Genomic DNA, 23,196 nt, shown 5'->3' with positions numbered 1-23,196 from the left:
AGGACCAGGTACCCGGAACTATCTACAATCCACAGAACTGGAGCATTAACTCTTTAACTCCCAGTACACTACATGATGCTATGATGTGGAATACCAATAATCAAAAATCATAAAACCATGACAAACACCAAAATGCTACTTGCTGCAGTGACTGAGGCTCTGTCTACTCGTCCTAGTTTCTGATAATTCACACTACTCTATGAAACTATGCTATCTGATATGCTCGGGGATCTTTCCCCAAATCATGCCCTATAAAGCGAATCCCAGAGGCAGTAGGGCAGAGAACTGCTGATTAAGACACATTTGATGGGATCCCAATTGATTGCTGCAATATAAGATTTATACAGCTAGTTTAAACAAGTTACATAGCCTCTAACCTCTCCAACCTATCTTTAAAATGTCATATGATGAGATGACTCTCCCTGTTGATGTGTTTGGCCAAACATACCGGAAAAACTTGCTCAGAGTAGACTAGCGCTGAGATTGCTAATGTTAAGCAAGAGGAAGCCAAGCTGTTGTGTGCCCAGTATGTACTTATCCTCCTGTTACCTACTTTTTCTCTCTCTGTGCTGGACACATACCTCTATAAAAGGTGTACATCAGATGTAGAGTAGACTTCTTCTACCTATAGGCTTCCCTAAGCCTCTGCTGAATCTCCATTTACCATTTACATGGATGGAGCATTCTGCTTTTAATGATTAAGGTCAGTAGCTTGATTTTCTTCTACATTTTGATGTGATTTTACCCTTTTAAGATTGTCTTGGTAGTCTGAAAGCTTTGTTATTACTAAGAAAAGGTGTACCATTTGTTGTAGGTTTAATGGGTGTAATTTCCAGTTCTTAAATCATGTAACAATATGTCAGATTTAGTTTGAAATTATTTCAAGAATATTCCACTTGTAACAGTTTTCACTTGCATTTCCTAATTATAAAACTCTTACTAAACCACTATCTTGATATTTCAAAGGGATAAATAAAGATTTTCAAACTGAATTATATAAAGATTGGATTAACTCGCTGGGTTATTAGATTTTAATATCAATTTATTTGAGAGCACACTGTCAAAAAGTGCTGGATAAATATCCATGTCATGTCTAACTAGATACTTTATTATTAATTAATGGTCAAAAAGATGGAAAAATTACTTGGTAATAGAAGTATGATTTTAAGCACAGTGTTAAATTGATCTTTACAACTAAGCTGAACATATGGTAAATTAATATTTACAACTAAGCTGAACGTGTAATTTACAGAATCACTGAGTTGTTTGTGTTGAAAAGGCCCTTTAGAGGTCATCCACTCCAACTCCTCTGCAATGAGCAGGGACACGTACAGGTCAGGTTGCCCAGAGCCCCATCCAGCCTGACCTTAACTGTCTCCAGGGATGGGGCATCCACCACCTCTCTGGGCAACCTTTTCTAAGAGCAATTAAAATTACTTTCTAAGTGACAAATTTGTAATACTTGTGAAATACTCTGAAATGTAATTGTTATGTTAATACCTGCTAAGTGGTCTTCTTTTTTTTTTTCTCCAGTAAAACTGGATACCTAACCTAGAAGAATATTGAATGAGCAATTTAAAAAAAAAGAAGAAGAAAATTTTGATATTAATGTTTAGAAGATTATAAAGTAATAGCCCGGCAGGCAAAACCAGAGTACTATAATTTATATTAAATATGTTTTTCTATTAAATATGTTTTTTCAGTATTTTATTTGTTACATTTTTGCTTCAGGTTACCTCAGAATGGAAAAGTAGTCCGAAATTCAATATTTCATAATTGAAAATTCTGATCTTTATTATAACGCGATTTCCATGGCAAATTCTTTTCAGTTAAAATATTTTGTTTAACCTTGATATGAAGTGAGGAAATATTAAATGTACCTGACGATGCTAAAGTGGAGTCATCATTATAATTTCTGCAGATCAGGAAGGGACGCACTATACTTGTTATCGCTCATCGTTTGTCAACGGTTCGAAATGCAGATCTTATAGCTGCATTTGAAAATGGTGTCATCACAGAACAAGGGACTCATGATGAACTGATGGAACAGAAAGGAGTTTACTACAAACTTGTTAATATGCAGGTAGCTTTTTCATTATTTTTTTCCATAGCTTTCATTATGTTGTGTGCTGCTGAATTGCTCCCCAAAGTACCTCCAACTCTGCATTGTTTTCAGAGTAGAAAAATTCTAGGGAAAAAGCCTTTCCTGAAGAGTACTAAACTTCATAGGAAGAAAAAGAAGCAAAGGTAAAATGTGCAAGTTTAATTCAATGTTCTGAATTACAGTAATTATGAAAAGTTTTTTAAAAGTATGACATTAAAGTATGTGAGAATGTTAAAATGAAGATTATGGTAACAAAAACAAAGTTCTGGATCTGATGACTTCTCAGATTCCTTTTCCAACTTATAGAATCATGAAATAACTCAGTTTAATGGATCTTGGTATCTTGTCGAGTCCAATTCCTGAGCACAGGGAGGAATCTGAGGTCCAAGGTTGCCAGAGCCATGTCCTGTTGGATTTGGAATACCTCCAAGGATGGAGACTCCACATCCTTTGCAAGCCACTGCTCCAGTCCCTCATCACCCTCATTGTGAAAATGCAAACTCTTACACAAGTACTTTTCCAAATCACCAGCATCTTGGTGACTCAGGCTCCTGCAGTTTTGTCATTCGGACGTGGTCTATGTAGAATATTTTCATTCTCTCTCAAACTGTCTTCTGAACATCTCAATTTCTATCAGGTTTTAACTTTGAAAGAGCTTGTAGTTTTCACATCTCCCTCATCATGCTGATGACTCTCCTCTTGTTGTCTTTATGATTCTCTTTTACTTCAAGGCCCTTTCAAATTTTTGTATTTTAAAGAGGCTTTCCTGTGGGTTTCTTCAGCAATACCTAATCTAGCTCCCCTATGTGATGTCAAAACAGTTTAATATGACACCAAATGAGAAAAATATCTCCATGGCTAATTTTTTTTTCTCTTTTTAAGTAAGTGTTAGTGTAATAACGGTTTTTCCACTGAACGTAGAGAGAACTTAATAAAACTTCAATATTTGCTTGTGGTTTTGTAAAATTGCACAGTTCCCACCAGTCCTCCATTTACCTAACAGAAAACTGTTGTTGTTTTTATTTAGAACTGATCATCATTTGAAAGTGCAGGATAATATGGCCATAAATGATTTTTAGCGTCGTACTGTGTTTCATTTCAGACATCAGAAACACAAGATCAGTTACAGGAAGAAGAAGGTAATGCACCAAGTGTCTCAGAAGAGGCACTGAATGGATCAGTACTGACTGGACAGAAAAGACAGTCCACTCGGAAAAGCATAAAAAGGTTCAGAATACAGAATGATGAGCTTGATGTAAAAGCTGTTCAGCTTGTGAGTGTCTCTGTATTCTTACCTGCATATGTTTTCCATAACTAATGGGACAAGAAAGAAACATGAACCCACTCAACAGGGAGTTAAAAACTGTGGTCTGTTAAAAACCACAACCTACATATCTGGCTAAGTACTGATGAAACGACAGAACCACACAAGAAGGGTTCTATGGAAACACTCTTTTCTCCTGAAGCTAAAATCTACTTTATTGTGATACTAAAACAGTTTAATTGAACAATATTATGAAACAAATTTACTTCAGTGTAGGAATAGCTTAAGTGGCAACTTAATTTATTTAGTTGTGGAAGAAAACCAGGAACAGGTAATCAGTCATAAAAAATAGAGAACAGTTATTATTTTTGTCTAAGTATCTTATCTAAAATGAATCTGCATTAGCAAATAAGTTATTGAAAATGAAAATATAGTTATCATTTTTGGCTAATGAGCTAAAACTACAAGACATCATGTTCAGCAGTAAGGAGCAATTTATTCAGTATTCAATACCATGGAAACAGTGGTCTAAATTCCCAGTTTCTTTTTCAGGATAGTCTCACAAAGGGTAGGTGGAATTTGTGACTAAGCCTTTCTGGGAAAGGCTGAAATTGCTGTTGGAAGAAATGAGTGAACCTACTCATTCATTGATATTTTCCTACTTTTTTATGTTATTAATATTGATTACTGAGGAACAGAATTTCTGCAGTTAACTGATTTTTAAAGATCAAATAGTTTGGATTTTCCCTACATAGAATATGGGATAGAGAGCAGATCATAACCCTCATTTCTCTCTGTTAATGTATTTATATTTATTCTGATGGAATCTTTTTATTCTAGGATAAAAACATACCTCCATCTTCATTTTATAAAATTATGAAATTGAATAAAACTGAGTGGCCTTACTTTGTTGTTGGAACTTTATGTGCAATTATCAATGGGGCCTTACAACCCATATTTTCAGTCATGATTTCAGATGTCATAGGGGTAAGTATAAAACAAAGTAGTAAAAACTTTATCTGCTGTATCTTTCATTGCTGTTAATTGTTTTTATAAACATTGAATTGGTTTAGCACAATCAAATTAAATGCTACAGTTTTTCAATTTGCCTGCAAAGGTGAGGAGTGAGTGAAGGTCCCTGTTATGGAGAATGCTGAATTTCTGCTCAAAGTCTCACAGAACGAGACATCTCTGTCTGTCTTTGAGCAGATCAGCTCACCAACACTGAGGTGAGGAGAGGTTCTCCGGTGATCTCTCTGAAACTGTTTCATCCTATTTACTGTCAAAGAAGGCGCTCTCATTGGCCCCGTTAACATGAGCAGTGCAGACGCGGAAGGTGATCTGATCCTAGAGCTCTATTCCCTACCTATGCCCACCACAGCATTTTAGAAGGTACAGTGTGAATAAAGCAATGCAAAAGTAAGATGACGAATTGGATGTAAGGTAGACTTTCCATTATAGAGAGAATTTCTCTAAACCTAAATTTCTGCTGTTAGAAAATGAAATTATACTGTCAAACAGAGGGAAGTTTATTTGCACTGGTGGGAATTTTTGAACATCTTCTGTTCAAACACATTATTTTGTTGGAAATGTATTAATGTTGATACAGTGCAGGATATTATAATTGTTTTAACAGTGCAGGACAGAGAGAAAGTGAGTGAAAGCGAACAAGTGTGTGTTTTATGTGCAGTTTTACACGTGCCATATGCCACTCACATTTGATAACCATGTTTAAGTTTTGACTATTTTCAGATGAGGCTCTCAGTCTTGTTTTCTCATATCTTTAACGGTTTCACCACAAAATAAGAAAAAGGAAAAAAATGAAAACACAGGAAACATCTGCCTTTACTAGAACATTTTTACAGCCATTTTAGCTATAGTACATAACATAAAAGATATTGAAATGACCTATCTTTAGATTTTTTTTTATACTTGAATGTGAGGTGTTACTTTCCAAACAACAGTTTGAGAATAGTGTTATACTGGTGTTGTACTTCAGCTTCTAATGCAAATGGTAGCAGGAAACATCCTTGAGAGAAGGGGAGCATGCTATGCAGTGTTGGTGTTTCAGTAGTTGTTCCCAATGGACACAACAATGGGTAGAAGATAATATATTGGGGGAGGGGGGGACAACTATCCCCCCCCAAAAAAGAAGAAAGAATTAAATTCCCTCCTTCCTAAGACACTAATTTACTGTTAAAGCTTTTATAATATTTGCAAGTGTGATAGGACTTATGACAAATCTGTATTAGAAACTTTAAAGAATTGTTTTTTTGCTTTGCCCAAGGCATTAAACTTGGTAATCTGGAGTCTCCTTGAGCAAACAGAATCCTCAAAGAGCTATATAAAAGGTCTGGAGACCTTGGGGATCTCAAATTTTATAGAATACGTTTGTTTTATCCAAACCTGGGGGTATTACCTTTATTGCTCTGCAAACATGGTAAAACCAAAACTGTATGATCTTGAGTCACAAACTGTGAATATTTTACCACATATAAAGGTATGACGATAGTTTGAGCATACTACATCTTTAATAGTCATTTACTCACTGGTGAGATAAATAAGCACATGGAAGCTGTAAATGGAAAACTATTTTTCTGTCCATACAATGCATACTGTATTCCTATTTTTTAAAATTTGGTTATCAAATATAAAGCAAACAATAGAAATCTGTTTATCTATATAGAAAAAATAATGGTTTTGTAAAATATAACACAAAACAGACTTCCATAGTTCTCTCTCACTAATTAGTCATTAATACGTAGTAATCTTCAGCCACTGCCTACAGAAACACTATGCTATAGTCTTAAGACATGCTTCACCCTTTTGCAGGTGTAAATTCCAATAATAACTTATGAATGTGGGTTTGTTCACTGACATGTTACTGATTTATCTTGCCAAAAATACAAGTGAAACTTTCATTCACAAGAACATGTATAATCACTTCAGATCTATGATCTTCCAAGAAAAACATCTTAGCTCATCGATAAATTGACTTGTTTTCCCTTTAATTATAGATTAATAATACAGCATGCATATGAAAATAACAAGAGAAATTATCGCACACAAACTTTATAAATAAAAATTAATTTTCAAAATTTTCTCTTATAGATGTTTGTGGAAAAAGGAAACGCTGCTATCAGAGAGTCAAATAGCACATATGCATTGCTCTTTTTAGGTTTTGGACTAATTTCTTTTGTCACGTTTTTTCTTCAGGTAAGTTTTTGATACCATAATTGTTCATGGTATTTCATACACCGTATCACAACTGTGTTAAGCTCTCTGTGCCTTAGCATCAAGAGTACGTGAGAAAAATGGTGATGAACTTTGACTACCAGGAGTGTTAAAAAGGTTGTAAGAGGTTTTAAATGTGCTCTGTGATATAGTCTGATCTCTGACTCCCCAGTGAAGGAAATTTTGGCCACGAGGCCTACGTTTAGCATAGCCTTTGGTGGAAAATAGAGAGTACAGAGAGTACTGGTAATACAGCTAGTAATTTCTCAGCACAGGCCCAGATCAGGTGTAGGGCAGCATTTCTGTCTTGAGTAAGTGTTTGCTTCATCACCTGCTCTGCCTTCTGTGCAGCAGTGCTGCAAGCATCTGGGCTGGCTGTGCTGAAACAGCCCCATGTGCAGCTACATGAACTGCACTCAGCCCCTTGCATTTCTGAGAAAACTTGCACCAAAAGTCTCTGGGAAGAACCACACCATATGCTTAGTGTAAGATTATTTACAGCTCTGTACCATGAAAGTTAAATAATATTTCATATCGCCTGTTTAGAAGTGCATTCTTCCATTGTACAGCATCAAATCCTTTTGACTGTATTTTCTGAAACAAGCTCTAAATTCACATTTGCACACCATTTTTCCATGGGTATGTGTGTTTGCCAGTGCCTGGACCTACATTTGTTGTGGGAAAACTGCCATGTTCATAGATAAATCAGGTAATCTGTTATGTGAATTGATGGATATCTCAATTTACATGCACAAACCCCTTTAGCTGTTGCTCAACTACTTGTGTCATTCTTGCCTAAAGATCTGTACAAGTCTGAACACCATCTTTCTTTCCACTTTCTACCCCTATGCCCTTGAGGCACTTCTCCCTTCAACCAGAACCAAAATCAAAATTCCTACTTCTCTGGTGCACTGGAAAAAGAAAAAAAATTGGTGGAGTAGCTGTTATAGTTATTTCTGCACTAAAATGTTTCTGCCCGTGTCCCCCGACTCACCACCATGTGGTCTGATCCTGCATGGCCCCGGCCCAGCCAGGGACAGATTTGCCAGTACAACTCTTTGCACACCGAGTTGTGCTGAGGTCAGTGACTGTCTCTGCAGGTTGAGCTCTCCCCTAGAAAGTAACCAGTAGCACTACAGTTTTTTTGACTGTAAGCTCTTAGAGAGCACCAAAACCCCTGGTGTTTGTGAAGTAGGATTTTACTGGTTTTACCACTGAGCTTGTGACCAGCTTCGGTGTGAGATCAGGTGTGATAAAGTATTCCTGCAATTAAATCATTGTTTACTGGAGCTTGAAAACTGTTATGTGAAATATACTTGTTTCTTAAAAAAAAAAAAAAAAAGAAAAACCTAATTATATTCCGTACCCTTTTAGTTTCCAAATTTAGCTTTAAAATTCTTTGATTACCTCAGTTGTAGCTAGAATATGTTTTGTTTAGTGATATTCTTCTTCATACTATATGCAGGCAGTCAATTTACTGTCTGAGAAAGACAAAAACTGTAATTAGGTAATTTTTTTAAAAAGACTCTCTCTCTCATGCAGGGTTTCACATTTGGCAAAGCTGGAGAAATCCTTACAATGAGGCTTCGATCCATGGCATTTAGAGCAATCCTGAGACAGGTAAATGTGTATTTACCAGGCATGATATATTCAGCTTTCTAAAGCTTTAGAAAAGGTTGTTTGTTTACATGCCATAACTGAGTATTTAAGTAGACATGCAGAGATCATATCCATAAAGATTTGACAACGATTTTTTTAATTCAGTTTTGAAACTGACTGGATTATATCTACATAACGGGTCCTAGTAGATACATTTTTTTTAATTTTTAATAGATGTGACTAGTGAAGGCAATCTTAAAACCGATGTAAGAAAGCTCAATTTGTTGGCAGCATTTATGTAACACATTTAATATAATCAAGACCACTTTAGATTGAGGCCCAGAGAAACTAGCTGTACTTTAAGAAGCCAGATTTGAAATTCATATCTGCCTTCAGACCTGCTACTGGGTAGGATTGCCAGATAATACTACTGAAGGCCGTAAGACCTGGATATTTCACTAACTGTGCTCACTGAACTGGTGGCTTCTCCTGCACAGCAGTCACAGAGCCAGTGATGGTCATGCAGTGGGCAGGGTAGAAAGAGGTCTCTACTGGCACTGAAGTACATTCAGTAGCAGAATGAAACTCTTTAAAATAACCAGCCTGAAATCCAAGCCCAGTAGTCTCAAGTAGCTCAGCTTGCCACCAGTGTGGTGGCAAGGTGGGTGCTTTTGTGCTGATGGGCAGCTTGGCTCCACCACATGGCTTCCTCACTCCTCCCCCCCCCCCAAAAGACGGAGAGAGAATACAATGAAAAAAGCTCATGGGCTGAAGTAAGTACAAGGAGATCCCTCATCAGTTACTGTCTAGGCAAAACAGACTTGGCATAAGGAGATTAACATAATTTATTGTCTATTACTAACAGAACAGAGCACTGAGAAAATAAAAGCAAACTAAAAACCCCTTCCCTCCATCCTTTTCTATCTCTTGCCCCCCAGGCAGTGCAGGGAAATGGGCCTGTGGTTAGTTTCTCATACTTCAGCTCTGTCACTCCTTCAGGGTCACTCTCTGCCCCTGTTCCACATGGAGTCACTCCCATGCAGTGCTGCCCTTCCCAAACTGATCCTGCATGGGCTTCCCACAGGCTGCAGCTCCTCAGGAACTGCTCCAGCACTGCCCCCACAGGCAGCAGCTCCCCCAGTCCTCCTGCCCCACCGTGGGCTGCACCCCATGCGCTGCAGCTCCAGCCCAGGGCTTCTCCTTTGTGCGCTCTCCATGGGCTGCAGCTTCTTCAGCCACATCCACAGCTGCTCATGGAGATCTGCTCCACCTGGTGCCCATGGGCTGCAGGGGGACAGCTTGTTCCTCCATGGGCCTCTCCCTGGCTGCAGGAACTTCTGCTCTGCACCTGGAGCAGCTTCTGCCCTCCTTCTGCACTGACCTTAGTGCCTTCAGGGCTGCTTCTCTCCCGTTTCCCACTCTTCTCTCCCTGCTGCTGTTGTGTAGCAGTTTTTCCCATCCTTAAATCTGCTTTCCCAGAGGCACAACCAGTGTCATGCACGGCTCAACTCTGGCAGCAGCAGGTCCCTTTAGAATCTCTGGCTTTTACCTGACATGGGGCACCTGCTGGGCTCTGCTCACAGAGGCCCCCCTTCCAGCCCCCTCACTACCAAAACCTTGCCATGGAAGCCCAATACACAAGGACCCTAGCTGCATGTACAACCAGCCTTATCACCAGCTTTTCATGGTCAGCACTGAGCTGCTTCCAAGAGGTAGAGCAACAGTGACCTCCTCAGCAGCAGTGCTCTGCTGCAGAACCTGTAATGTACTGATGCAAAGTGGTAAGCTCTACCTTAAAGGCAAAGACTGCCCAGGGCCCTACACTGCAGGCCTGCCATCACTTCCAGGTTGCTGTTCTGCACATCTAGTACTAACTCAGGTATTTTTTGCCCATCTTTTGCTGCCACTACTACCCGTAATCATTTGCTTTGTGTTCTGAATAATACTTTTAAATTCAGAAAGTATTTTAATAGTGGTTGGTGACCCTGCACACAGCAGGGGGGTTGAAACCAGATGATCTTTGAGGTCATTTTCAACCCAGGCCATTCTATGATTCTATGATAATGAAATATTGGTATTTTTTATATTATTGTCAATCCCCAGTGTAAATTCAAGCCTGCTCTGGGCTTCTTGTAAGTTTTACTCTCAGCTGATCCAGCTGTAGGTGAACGTGTTCTTTGAGAAAATAGAAAGCAGAACACACTCCCTTGCCTTTCACTCAGTACAGAGAGTGGCATATTCCAGCCATGCTAATCTGATACATCAGCAAGTCTGGAACCAAAGAGATATGCAAACAGGTAACTCCTCCACTTCTTCAGCCTGTACAGCTGAGTGAAGTCTCATCTGGTCTCCACAAAGGGTCATTACCTCCTTGAGAAGTTCCTAGAGCCAATTTCAGCAGCATCTGCTTTCATTAGTGCCTTTCACAAGGGGCCCAGATGCTTCTGGTTTATATGGAGGTGGCCTATAATCCCTTCTCAAAGAGTGAGATATCTCATTGGAAATTAAGTCCCAGGAGATATTTTTTACTAGCCCAACAGGAAAGTGCTGAATCTGAACAGATCCCCAGAGAAAGGGCCTGAAAGTCTCTAAAGGTAACAGAGATGTTTTCATAGTGAGGAGTCAAGTAATCACATAGGCATTATCCTCACTCTAGTGTGAAAATAGTATCCCCCTGACATCTTGTTCAAGTGTCAGGCACTACAGCAATGGGACCAGGGGGGAATTTCTGTATTATCACTAACACCTAGTACATGCTCCGTGTCGTTAACAGCAAAGCAGCCATCTGTCTATGTGAGCTTACAGCCAAATTGAAGCTATTTATTTGATATCTTTTTTCTTATTGTATTTAAGAAAACATTGCTTCCTTTACAATATTTAAAATTAGTACTCCCCACCCTAATAAAATGCCCAAGAAATTGAAATGTAGCATGCTTATTAATGTCTAAATGTTATGTGTATAAACACTAATGGTAGGACATATAAAAGCTCTTATTGTAACCTTATGAACAGTTATTGCACAAAAATACCATACAGTTGCTAAGAATCACATATACATTACATAATACTTACATTGTTTCATTATTATGATTTTGGGGTTTTATATTTGGCAAATCTGAAGGAAAGTTAGAGTGAATATTTTATTTTTGCTTTCTGGATTTAAATAAGCTAAATGCTTTGCATTTAATTCAGACATTATAGCTTTCATGCAAGTGCTTTAAAGTCACTAATCCCTCTGAGCAATTAATTGTGATTGCTAATAAGATACAAATGTGTATGACTGACAAGATTTTTCCCTGAAAATAGTGTCTTCCAGATTAGGAAGAGATAGCCTTGCATAATCTCCTAGCACTATGTATCATTCTAGATTTGTCTATTCAGATACTACAGCAGTGTGCAGACCTTCAAAACACTTCACAGCAGACTCAGAGATTTCACAGTAGTCATAACCAACAGATAACTTAGATGTATTTTTTTTATCTATGTAGCAGGAAAAAAATATATTTTTGTTAGTAGTCTTTGCACGTGTCTGTTACACAGCCAAATAATTTTCCTCCAAATGGCAATTTCCTTGGTATTCCTGTTTAGTGAACATCTGATCATAAAGAAATACATTACATTCACAAGCAAAGATATCTTGTAAAACTGTGTTTATTAGGAAATAATGAGCTAATGTTTATGCTATTACAAAAAGCAGATACAGATTGTTAGCTTAGCTTTGAGTATTGGGATCCTGTAACTTTACTGAGCCTATAGGTCTATTGAATTTATAGTTGCACCTAAAGTACTAGAATACTCAATCACATGTGTCATCATAAGATAAAGTGATTAAGTTATCTTAAGTAGCCTAATTAGGTGATGTAGAGACTTAATTTTTTAAGATCGTAATAAGTGTATTTCATATTGTAGGAGATCAGCTGGTTTGATGAACCTAAAAATAGCACTGGAGAATTAATTACAAGACTTGCTAATGATGCCTCACAAGTGAAAGGAGTAAGTAACATGCACTGGCATTTTTCATATCTGCTTTAGTATGGAGTCAGTTACAGACTGGATTCAATTGGTAGAAATCCTGCACGCTATCGTCTGGAAATCCGTATTTATTTATAAAGTGTTTGGGATGTTTGGTGTCACACAAAAATTTAATATCATAGCAATAGCTAAGGTAGATATCTTTGCAGTAGGATAATGTAGTAAAGCTTTTAGTTCATACTAGTGTTCATTCCTGTTAACACCAGTATAAATGAGTCATCCAAGGCATTCATTTATTAATCCAACCTGCTTAGATCTAAACAGCATCACGTTTCCATACTAAATGTCCAGCTCAACAAAATGCATAAAAATACACCTCTAAAAGAGGATTGTTGTCATTGCATCACTGTGTTTGTTCAAGTTGAAAGTTTAAAAATATAAAAAATGATCATCTCAGACTCCATGTTAGGAAGTTCCATGTTTCAGGAAACCAAGCAAGAACATAGTTCTATGTACAAAAACAATGAAATATCATTGTTTTGTCTTGACCAAAACCTGAAAATGAGGACTGTAAGTCTGAGTGAAGAGATAGAAACAGGAGCAAGAGTAGGACAGAGGACTTGTGGGAACAATCTGTATACTTGAATACTTTTCAAACAGATAAGATAAAGTATTCAATTTTGCAAATACTTTTAAAAAGTGCTTTCAGATGTCTTCTGTTAAATAAATCATAATTGCCTAGTTGACAAATATTTTCTCTAGTTTCAAAATAAAGCCACTGTAATAATGATTTTGTTCTTTTTCAGGCTACTGGTTCCAGACTGGCATTAGTTGCCCAAAACATAGCTAATCTTGGGACTGGGATTGTTTTGTCATTGATCTATGGCTGGCAGTTGACTCTTCTACTTTTAGCCATTGTGCCAATTATTGCTATTACAGGAATGATTCAAATGAAGATGCTTGCTGGACATGCAAAAAAAGATAAAAAGGAACTAGAAACCTTAGGAAAGGTGGGTTTTTTATATATTTTTATGTTGTACTACATAGTGACAATTATAGGGACATTGGTGTTGGATCAGTAATGTACTATTTCTCAAAGTCGGTCTGCGTTGTTGTACTGACAAAATGGTGATATAGGAAATATGAAGCTGAAAATTGAAAACATGAGTTAAATGTTAAGTGCAACTCAAATTTAACAAACAAGGTCTCACAAAGGAGTATGCCTTTGAATTCAGTGCAATTATTGCATGATCTGTAAAGAGACACAGAATGTTGATAGCAATTTTAACCATTAGTCAGCTGTATGTCCTTTTTCTTAACTTTTATCTAGTTCATGAAATTATTTTATGCACAGCTAAAGAAGCAATTAGATAATTATATTGTGTCTTGATTACATACAACAAAAGAACTATTTTTAACAAGATTCTTTAAGAAGAATATTGATTTCAAGGCCATATATTTAATTTATGTTTCATTTCAACTTTTGCTACAAATTACAGTATGCAGTAGCTGGGAAAAGACAAGAGAAGGTAATGTAGGATTCATAAATAAAACTTGGAAAAACCTGTGAGCTGATAAAGAAATATAGAAGCAATCCAACACCATATGTTTTTGCTCTGAAGAAAAGCATGCTCAATATAGGTTCTTAGTGAGACAGCTATAAATCTTCTCAGATTCAAAGCACTCTCAGATTCAAACTGGCTGAGCATGATTTCAATCTACCTTCTATAAAATAGTTATTATCAGAAATACAGACATGAAGAAAATGCAGTGTTAGTCTTCGTAAGGGAGCCATTTACTATTTACATTCAAATGGGTTAGATATCTCCATGTAATTTAATCATTTCAATATCTCATCTCTCATATTACTTAATCTGTTGGATTTCTGACTTACAGATGGTCTAAACATTTATTCTCCTTACTATGTAGAAGAAGTAATGTAGTGGAAGGAAGGGTTTGCTAATAGCATAAGTACAATTAAAATGGAGTTCAGCTCTTGTGTTGAGAGTTGCAAAGCTTTTCCTTTTTCTTACTGAGTTGAAGATTGAAAGTCATATTTGTTTCCAAGCTATTATTTACCTTCGCAGTAAGGGCTGACTTTCTCCTGTAGGAGTTTTGAAAGACTTCTGGTATTGCAAAAATGCTGGGAATGCAACCTGCAAAAGGTTGTTTCTTTCAGGGTGAGATCAAAATTTGTGGCCAAATCCATATGGAGGTGATGCAGGCTTGTTCAGCTTAGCCAGAATGGGTACTAACAGCAATTAAATCTGGATAGCAGTTGCACAAGCCTGCTGCAAAGTAAGCTCCCATTGCTGTCCTGTGCTAAAATGTATGCTGTCTCAACTTCACTGCTATAATACATGCTAATTGGATTTTACTTAGCAGCAGCATATCTACAAATGTAGCAATCATGCACTTTCAACAGTATTGTAGATATGGTCTGTCACTTCAATGATAGTCATTCTAAACTCTGTTTATCAGATTAGGCTTAAAAGTTTCCATACAATCTTGTTTTTCTGCTAATACAGATTGCTTCTGAAGCCATAGAAAATATTCGAACTGTTGTTGCTTTGACTCGGGAAAGAAGATTTGAGTATATGTATGGACAAAATTTGCAAGTGTCGTACAGGTAATAAAAAGCTTCTTAGAAAGAAGTTATTAAAATATATGTTTTTAAAATTAACATAAATCACCATCAGCTGAATCACATTTATTTGCTATCAACACATTGTAAAGTCTTTAATTCCAAACTCAGCTTCAACATGGAAAACACAAATTATCTTCCTGTTCAAGACAGCGGTCTTTGATTAAACGACCATTTTCATTCAATGCCTGATAGTAGCGTTATTAGCTGCCGTAATTCTTGAAATGAAAACCTTTTATATTTCTAATAATAATGAGGCCTTCATTCTGAGTAAATATATTTTGTAACAAACCAAAAATCATGTTTTGCCTGTATGCTTAGGTAAGATCCCTGTTAAAATCAGTGGGGTTTTCCCAGGGAGGGAACCAGAATGGCAGACCTGCACAGCAGTTCAATTATTTGCGCACCTGATATTTTATCAAAGTACTGTTGCAGATCATGTGAAACCGCATGAATGTCATACCCTATTTGAAGTGTTTTGGTTTAATGTAAGATGAAGAACAAAGATTTGTTCTGCTGAAGTAGTTTCTGCTCTGTAGAAATTCTAAAGTTCTTGATTATTTTTCTCATCTGTTAGTTAGCTGAATGTTGAAATTGCACCTGTATTATAATTTTTACATCATTTTAATGAATGCATGCAGTGAAAAAAAATACCAATACCACGCTCAAAATATTTGGAGTAATTTCTTCTTCTCCACCAATATTGTCATGAGTTTTTGCAGGCAGAAAGAAAAACACAAATGATAATGTTTTAGGCTAGGATTGAGAGCTGGAGATATTTTACTTTAAGCTAATAAAGATGTGTAGATTCCTCTGAGTTATATAACACTCTTCACATTCTTGGTTGCTACAGCTGATTGTACAATAAAATTCTGGTAATATTTTTTTCCATTACAGAAATTCTGTAAAGAAGGCACATATCTTCGGATTTACTTTTGCCTTTACACAAGCTATTATGTACTTTACTTATGCTGGATGTTTTAGGTTTGGTGCATATCTAGTGAAAAATGGACATATGCGGTTTAAAGATGTGCTTTTGTAAGTATTTCCTCTTTAGGTTCTTTTGGGTCCATGTGGGAAAACATGTTTGAATTTCCCGTAGGTGTCATGGAATCATGGCGTATACAACTGAAAAAAAAAAACAGCTAAATACTTTCATCCTTACACTCCCCCTCCTTTCTCACATTGCAACAAATCCAAAATGTGTCACTTTTAGACTGCATACATTTTTTCTTGTGATCAGGTTACACAGGAAGGCAAAATGATGTTAGGCAAGGCAAAGCCATCCCTTGTTTTCATGACCAACGAGTTTTCGTTAACAACAGAATCACATGGCCTAGCTGTGAGGAGCGTAGGTGGACAAGATTAAAAGATAAGTGGAGCGAGTAATGAGTGAAACAAAAGTGAGGAAATTATGAGCCCTGGGGCAAGAGAGGTGGCGAGCAGGAGAAAGATTCAACAAATGCCCATTCTAAAAGATGCCCAGGTAGAGTTGGAAAAGCTTCTTCAAGTGCTAGCACTGAACTGATGCTATTGCTTCTATCAACTGGCACCTTTCCACCCTTTTTGCTCCCTCCTTATCTCCTACATCTAACCAAGTCTTCCCTCAACTCCCTGCAGATGAAATTCCTATCTATATTTGTCAATAGTCACGTTGTCTCCCATGCTTTGTTTTAGCACTTGCCACACTCTTGCCGGGCAAAAATTACTACTGAAGCTAAACGTTCATCTTACACTGATTACTGCAACACTTTCTCAAGCTAAACCTTCATCTTATCCTGATTACAGCAACACTTTCTCATGTACAAGCATTAGCCTCCCTTTCACTATGCACTCATGTGAATCCCTTCTTGTGTACCTATTCTTGTACTGCTCATTGCTTACTCCAGATTTCATGCCTGCATCCTTTGCCCCTTTGCTTTTTGTTCCTGAATTCAAGGACTGGATTCTGTGAGGGAGACTGGGCCCTTCAAAGGAAATGTTGAATGGCAAATTTCCCTGTAAACCTCCACAACTAATAACTACAGTTTTATAGATGAAGAAACTGAACTGCAAGGAACAACACATCCTTCTACATCTCATGCATTGAGAGTAGAAATAGAAATCAAAACATCAATTTATAATAAATCCAGTTGAGTGGGCAAGGATGGGAAGCTACTGTCCTCCCTACAAAGAAATTATGGATTTTCTCAGTGAAGGAAAAATTCTCAAAGTTTGCAGTGGACAGTTTTTACCCTCTCTCAGCCTTATTAAGGAGTAGCTATTTATCTGAAGCTCCTCCTCTGGCCATACAAGCTTTTTGTGCCTGTGCCATAACAGTATCAACATATTTTTCTCCTGTTTATTTTTACAGAGTGTTTTCAGCTATTGTATTTGGTGCAATGGCATTAGGACAAAGCACTTCTTTCACTCCAGACTATGCCAAAGCCAAGATGTCAGCTGCTCACTTGTTTGTGCTGTTTGAAAGAGTACCATTAATAGATAGCTACAGTGAGGAAGGAGAGAAACCTGTAAGTAAACATGGTATTATGCACAGTATGTCATGCACCACTCATTTATTTCAAGCCTGCTTTTTTTCCCCTGTCATTCACATCAAAGCTACTGAGAACAAGTACAGTGTGAGCTCATACACATCTGAGCCATTCAACCAAATTGGGATTTAAGTTTTGCTGTTTCATCTCCTACCATCCCCTCAGCCTCATTTGCCTCTCGAGGAAGCATCTTTAAGATACACTGAAAATAGGATTAATGCAACAGAGACAGTTTTTCAAGCCTTTCTTGTCTGAAGCTACTTGAACATGGATCTTGAACCTATGAATAGGCCTCTAATATTTACCACTGATTTCTGAGGTCTAACTAATTTGCAAATTGTCCATAATAGATTGTCATATATTTTAGTAACCAACAATGTATATGAACATATGAGTATATGTGACCTTTGGTGTAATGAAGAGGATCGAATGCACTAGAAAACGATCACATATGTGTCATAAACACTAGGTAATGTATACATATATACATACAAGGGCTGCTTTAAAAGAAATGCTTCCTATTTCATGGCATTGGCCCAAGATGTCAGAGGTGGATGTTGCTGGTATGGCAATAGCACCTTCCTGCCATATCCTGTTATATTTTATTGCCATGCGACAGATGGCAGCAGAGGAGCAGTCTAACAAAATGGAGCGTGATTATGAAGCAAAGGTGTGGAACGGAGTTCCTCCATGCAGAAAAAAAATTCACCCATTGATATTCCTTGATTCTTACTGAATGTTTATGGAGATCAAACAGTGGATGTAAGCACAGTGTGGCAGTGGGTGGTGCATTTCAGCAGTGGCAACTGCGATGTGAAAGACAAACCATGTTCTGGAGAGCCATGCAGATTTTTATGAGCACAGTATGCAGGCTCTTCTTTGTCACTGGTGAAAATGGATAGCTAATGGTGGTGACTGTGTTGAAAAATAGCATTTTGTAGCTGAAAATTTGTTCTATCAAATAATGTTATTGTGCTCTTTGTATCTGTTGTAGTTTCCATGGAAATAAATAAAATAAATAGGTGGCATCACTTTCGGAGTGACCTACTGTAGCTGAAATGCTAAGTCACAGTTTGAACCAGTGCTTGAGCACCTGGTGGGAAGGCAGGGCCAACCCAGGAGAGCTCAGGTGCATGCAATGCACCTGAGTGACTGGAAGGGGTGCAGCCAGGGTCCACCCCCTCCCAGACCTCATTTAAGGGTTGGCTGTGGTGCCAAGAGTATCTCCCTGGAGATTCCTGAGGTGTCCTGAAGGTGAGCAGCTTCTTTCCTTTGTTTCTGTGCTCATGGCTGTTGCATTTGAGCATATCCTCACTTGCTGCAGCCTAGTACCTTGCTATGCTGCTGTCATTGCTGTGCTTTCCATTGCATTACACCTACATATATATATATATGTACATACAAAACACTATTTTTCAATATAGTCACCACCGTTAGCTAGGCATTTCTGCCTGCAATAAAGAACTGAAATAAGAAATAAAGAATTTTGCACTCTTAAAAATCTGCACCAGCAGAGGTGACCCACTTTTTCACAGCTGCTGTGGTGGAGTTGTTGCTAAGAAAATGTTCCCCGTGCTGTCCATCTATCCAAACAGATGGAGGTCAGCAGACACCAAATCCAGACTGTATGGTGGGTGTTGTAGGACAGTCCAGCCAAGACTGGCAATGTGCTCTACTGTCCCCAAGTGGGTATGGGGCCTAAAGTTATTGTGCTGCAAGAGAAAGGCTGTCTTCTTCTCTGGCCTGACTCTGGGACTTCAAGCCTTTAGCTTAGACAGTCACAACGTAGTGGTCAGAGTTGATGCTTTGTCCTGGCTCTAGAAAATCCAGAAGGATCACCCCTTTGCTATCCCAAAAGACAGTGCACGCCACTTTACTCCCTGAGGACTGCATCTTGAATGTTTTCTTCAATGGGGAATTCACACGTTGCCACTCCATGGACTGCAGTTTTGACTCTGCCTCACAGTGGTGACACCTGTGTCTCACCACCAGTAATGATGTGATCCAGCAAACTGTCACCTTCAGCCTCGTAATGGTTCAGTAGATCCTGACAAATTTGCATACGGTGTTCCTTTTGTTCCTGTGTGAGCCTTTGTGGGACCCACCTGGCACGAACTTTGTAGGGTTGATAGTCCAACACTGTCACCATCATTTCCATTGCACTGAAGCCAATATTAAGCTCTGTATGCATTTCCCTGCTTGTAATATGCTGACTAATGTGGATTGAGACACTCTTCATTTTGTGGTGTGATAACTGTGCATGGCCAGAAGGTGGCTTGTCTTTCGCATCACTGTTGCCACTGCTGAAATGCACCACCCACCCCTCACTGTGCTCACATCCACTGTTTGGTCTCCAGAAATGTTCAGCAAGCATCAATGAATGTCAGTGGGTGAAATTTTTTCTGCGTGGAGGAATTCAGTTCCACATCTTTGATTTATATGTCAGGCACCATTGTGCCAGCCTGCCCCTCTGCTGCCATCTGTCACACTGCAACAAAATGTAACGGGGTATCGGAGGGAAGTTTCAACTTCTATTGCCATGCCACCAACATCTGCCTCTGACGTTGCTGGCTGACATAATGGAATAGGAGGCATTAATTTCAGAGCAGTCTTCGTATATATACATGCATATGTATCTATGTATACATGCTTGCCTTTATTTATATATGTGTTTTAGAGGAGACTAGCTATGATGTCTTATGAAATATAAACTTAAGCTGAAATGTTGATTGGTCACTTGCATCTGTATATGTTTTCTTTTTATATATAATTATTTATGTGAACTAAATTACTTCTTGTGTAGGCAATATCCATATCACAAATATCTATTTTATAGTAAATATATTGGAAATAAATCTTTAAGTAGAATGATTGTGCTTATGGAATAGAATTTTAATTAAAATATACTTGTAGAGTAGACTATTTAGGAAAGTATTTGTGTTTTTATAACAGCTTCTCACTACATATTAAAGTCTAGGGAGGAGGAAAAAGGTCTGATTCACTGGAAAAACTCCCACTGATCTCTTTTAGGAATGCTTTTCTTAGACTCTTATTATCTGTTACACTATAGTTTTTTTATGTTAGATTGTCCTAAAAACACCTCGTCTATTTCTGCCATTTCAATCAGAAAATATTTGGTGGAAACATCACATTCAAAGATGTGGCATTTAACTACCCAACCCGCCCAGAGGTCAAAGTGCTCCAAGGTTTGAACATTGAAGTAGAAAAAGGACAAACATTGGCTCTTGTTGGTAGCAGTGGCTGTGGAAAGAGCACTGTTGTTCAGCTGCTTGAGAGATTCTATGATCCGCTCAGCGGAGAAGTGGTGAGTGTTCCCTGTAGAAGTATAGGCTGCATGTACATGATACGTGTTTAATGAATTCTACTTATGTAATTTATTTGATACTTTTTTCTTCTAGATCTCCTCAGCTATTTGCTACTATAACTACTCACTTTTGTTGGTGTTTCTAATGTGATTTTTGATATATTTTTTAATTAAAGGCAAGAACACATGGATTTTCAATATTCTCTATGAAATCGTGGTGAAAGCAAAAGGAAAGTAAAATTTCTAGATTTCCCATGCTGTTCGGTACCATTCAGTTTACTAGAACAAGGTCCAGTGGAGAGAAACAGTTACACTGCCTGAGCAGAACCAGAACCAGTCTCGCAGAGGCTCAGTTTTGTTCCAGCTCAGACTAATTGCTGGAAATTGCTGGAAATATTTTCAGACAGATGAGTGCAAGTTATGGTTTGTAATAGCAGCCCCTTTTTATATTGTATCTTAGAGCTATTTGCTGAAGAGACCTCCTTATTCCTTTTACTTTTAACGTTGAACATGCGCTTTAACAAACAGAAAGGAAAAGGATACAAATGGGCATTTGTAAGGGCTTGGGCTTGTTCTAAGTGTAAAAGGCACAAGGAGGCTCTCTCACCTCATTTCTGTTAATTATTTCTATGATCACCACCCTTACCAAGGCATACATGCAGCATACATGCAGCAAACATCTTGACAGCTGATCCATTCTGAAAGTAGCACTGCTGATAAAAAGCAGTTCAATCTGTGACTGACAGCTTGTTTTCAAGATTCATGAAACCATCTCAAATAAACACACTCTGGCTCATTTACTTATCCATCTCCAGCTTCAGAGAGAGGCTGCACAGATGCACATAGCATCTGCTGTGGCTGAAAACAGCAAATCTTAAAATTTCCCAATTCTTAACTGCCTGGTAATTACAGTAAGAAAAAAAATAATAATTAAGGCAGATTAGTTGGACACATACAGGCCCTAAGACAGTTGTTAAGAATTTCTGAGTTTACTGGTGCCATAGCTAGACAGTAATTATACTCACATCCATCTACTGTTCTTGATAGCACGTAAGTCATCTCAGTGCACCATGATTTCTTGTAGTCCAGGAAACTGGCTGCAAAGCTGCTCACATACACAGCCCTTCTGGTCCTGAATGTGAGACAGAGATGCTAATGTTGGATCTGGGTAGCTCTGGCTATGGGAAGAAGAGTATTGTAAGATGAGCTCTGCTTTCAGCTCAGGGTCGAGTTCCAGACTAATTAGTTCATTGCTGGAGTGCTGCTGTTGGGGTTTCTCCTGCACCAGCAATTCCTCTAACAGTAGCACTTAGGATAGATGCTGAACTTTATCACATTTTCATCTGTCAGGTACAAACTGTGTAAAGGGAAAATGAGGGGGGAACAAAAAAACAATCCCAAAATCTGAAAGGTCTCTTCTTGGACTTGAAGCATCTGACTCATTAGTTCTACTTTGGATGGAAGTCATAAGGATAAGCAGAAATATGGACTGATGTTTTAGACAAAATAAGTCATCCCTGTAACAGAGACAGTTAAACATAGGACCGTGGATACTGATGTCCAGGTAAGTGCAATACAAGAAGAGGTGAAGGAGCTCCAGTGCAGATTCTTCGAGTTCATAGAATCATAGAATGGCCTGGGTTGAAAAGGACCCCAAGGATCATCGAGTCTCAACCCCCCTGCTAAGTGCAGGGTCGCCAACCACTAGACCAGGCTGCCCAGAGCCACGTCCAGTCTGGCCTTGAATGCCTCCAGGGACGGGGCATCCACAACCTCCCTGGGCAACCTGTTCCAGTGCGTCACCACCCTCTGTGTGAAAAACTTCCTCCTAATATCTAACCTACATCTCCCCTGTCTCAGCTTAAAACCATTCCCCCTTGTCCTATCGCTATCCACCCTCGTGAACAATCATTCCCCCTCCTGTTTATATGCTCCCTTCAAGTACTGGAAAGCCACAGTGAGGTCTCCCCGGAGCCTTCTCTTCTCCAAACTAAACAAGCCCAGTTCCCTCAACCTTTCCTCATAGGAGAGGTGCTCCAGCCCTCTGATCATCTTGGTCACGCTCCTCTGCACTCATTCCAAGAGCTCCACGTCCTTCTTGTGCTGGGGCCCCCAGGTCTGGATGCAGTACTCCAGATGGGGCCCCACAAGAGCTGAGTAGAGGGGGACCACCACCTCCCTCTCCCTGCTGGCCACTCCTCTTTTTTTTTAACAAGTTTCACACGTATCTCATTTTACACAAGCAGATGGTGGTAGAAGACTTCTTGAGGCACAAGGGTGATATTCAGTTATGGGATTAGGACTCAGTGTCCATTACAGTCCCCCATTAAAGTTGTTTGAGAAGCCAGGACATCTGACTTCTGGATTAGGAAAACAGAGATGAGATGAAGCTGCTAATAAAGGGAGCAGAAAGGCTATGTAATGTGGATTTTCTTTGGGTTTCTGAAATAGATATTTCTATCTATCTGTCACCAGTGTAGTACCCAATTTCTGTAGTACCAATAGTAAGTAAGTTGTCAGCTA

At 38.5% G+C, this 23,196-nt stretch overlaps 1 protein-coding gene across 1 annotated transcript in view; it reads left to right on the top strand.

Annotated features, from left to right (window-relative positions):
• LOC110392993 (phosphatidylcholine translocator ABCB4-like) overlaps positions 1-23,196 on the top strand; it is a 45,947-nt gene that overhangs the window by 18,564 nt on the left and 4,187 nt on the right. Inside the window, exons 14-24 of the mRNA XM_021385382.1 lie at positions 1,922-2,083; positions 3,207-3,377; positions 4,209-4,355; positions 6,480-6,584; positions 8,145-8,222; positions 12,111-12,194; positions 12,980-13,183; positions 14,702-14,802; positions 15,715-15,855; positions 17,171-17,327; positions 20,476-20,673. Of these exons, the coding sequence (XP_021241057.1) occupies positions 1,922-2,083; positions 3,207-3,377; positions 4,209-4,355; positions 6,480-6,584; positions 8,145-8,222; positions 12,111-12,194; positions 12,980-13,183; positions 14,702-14,802; positions 15,715-15,855; positions 17,171-17,327; positions 20,476-20,673 (1,548 nt within the window). The remainder of the gene's footprint in view (positions 1-1,921; positions 2,084-3,206; positions 3,378-4,208; positions 4,356-6,479; positions 6,585-8,144; positions 8,223-12,110; positions 12,195-12,979; positions 13,184-14,701; positions 14,803-15,714; positions 15,856-17,170; positions 17,328-20,475; positions 20,674-23,196) is intronic.

Source organism: Numida meleagris, chromosome 2 (genome assembly GCF_002078875.1).
Source record: "Numida meleagris isolate 19003 breed g44 Domestic line chromosome 2, NumMel1.0, whole genome shotgun sequence".
Lineage (NCBI taxonomy): Eukaryota > Metazoa > Chordata > Aves > Galliformes > Numididae > Numida > Numida meleagris.
The sequence above is the reverse complement of the archived record's forward strand: the minus strand, read 5'-3'. Positions and strand labels throughout refer to the sequence as shown.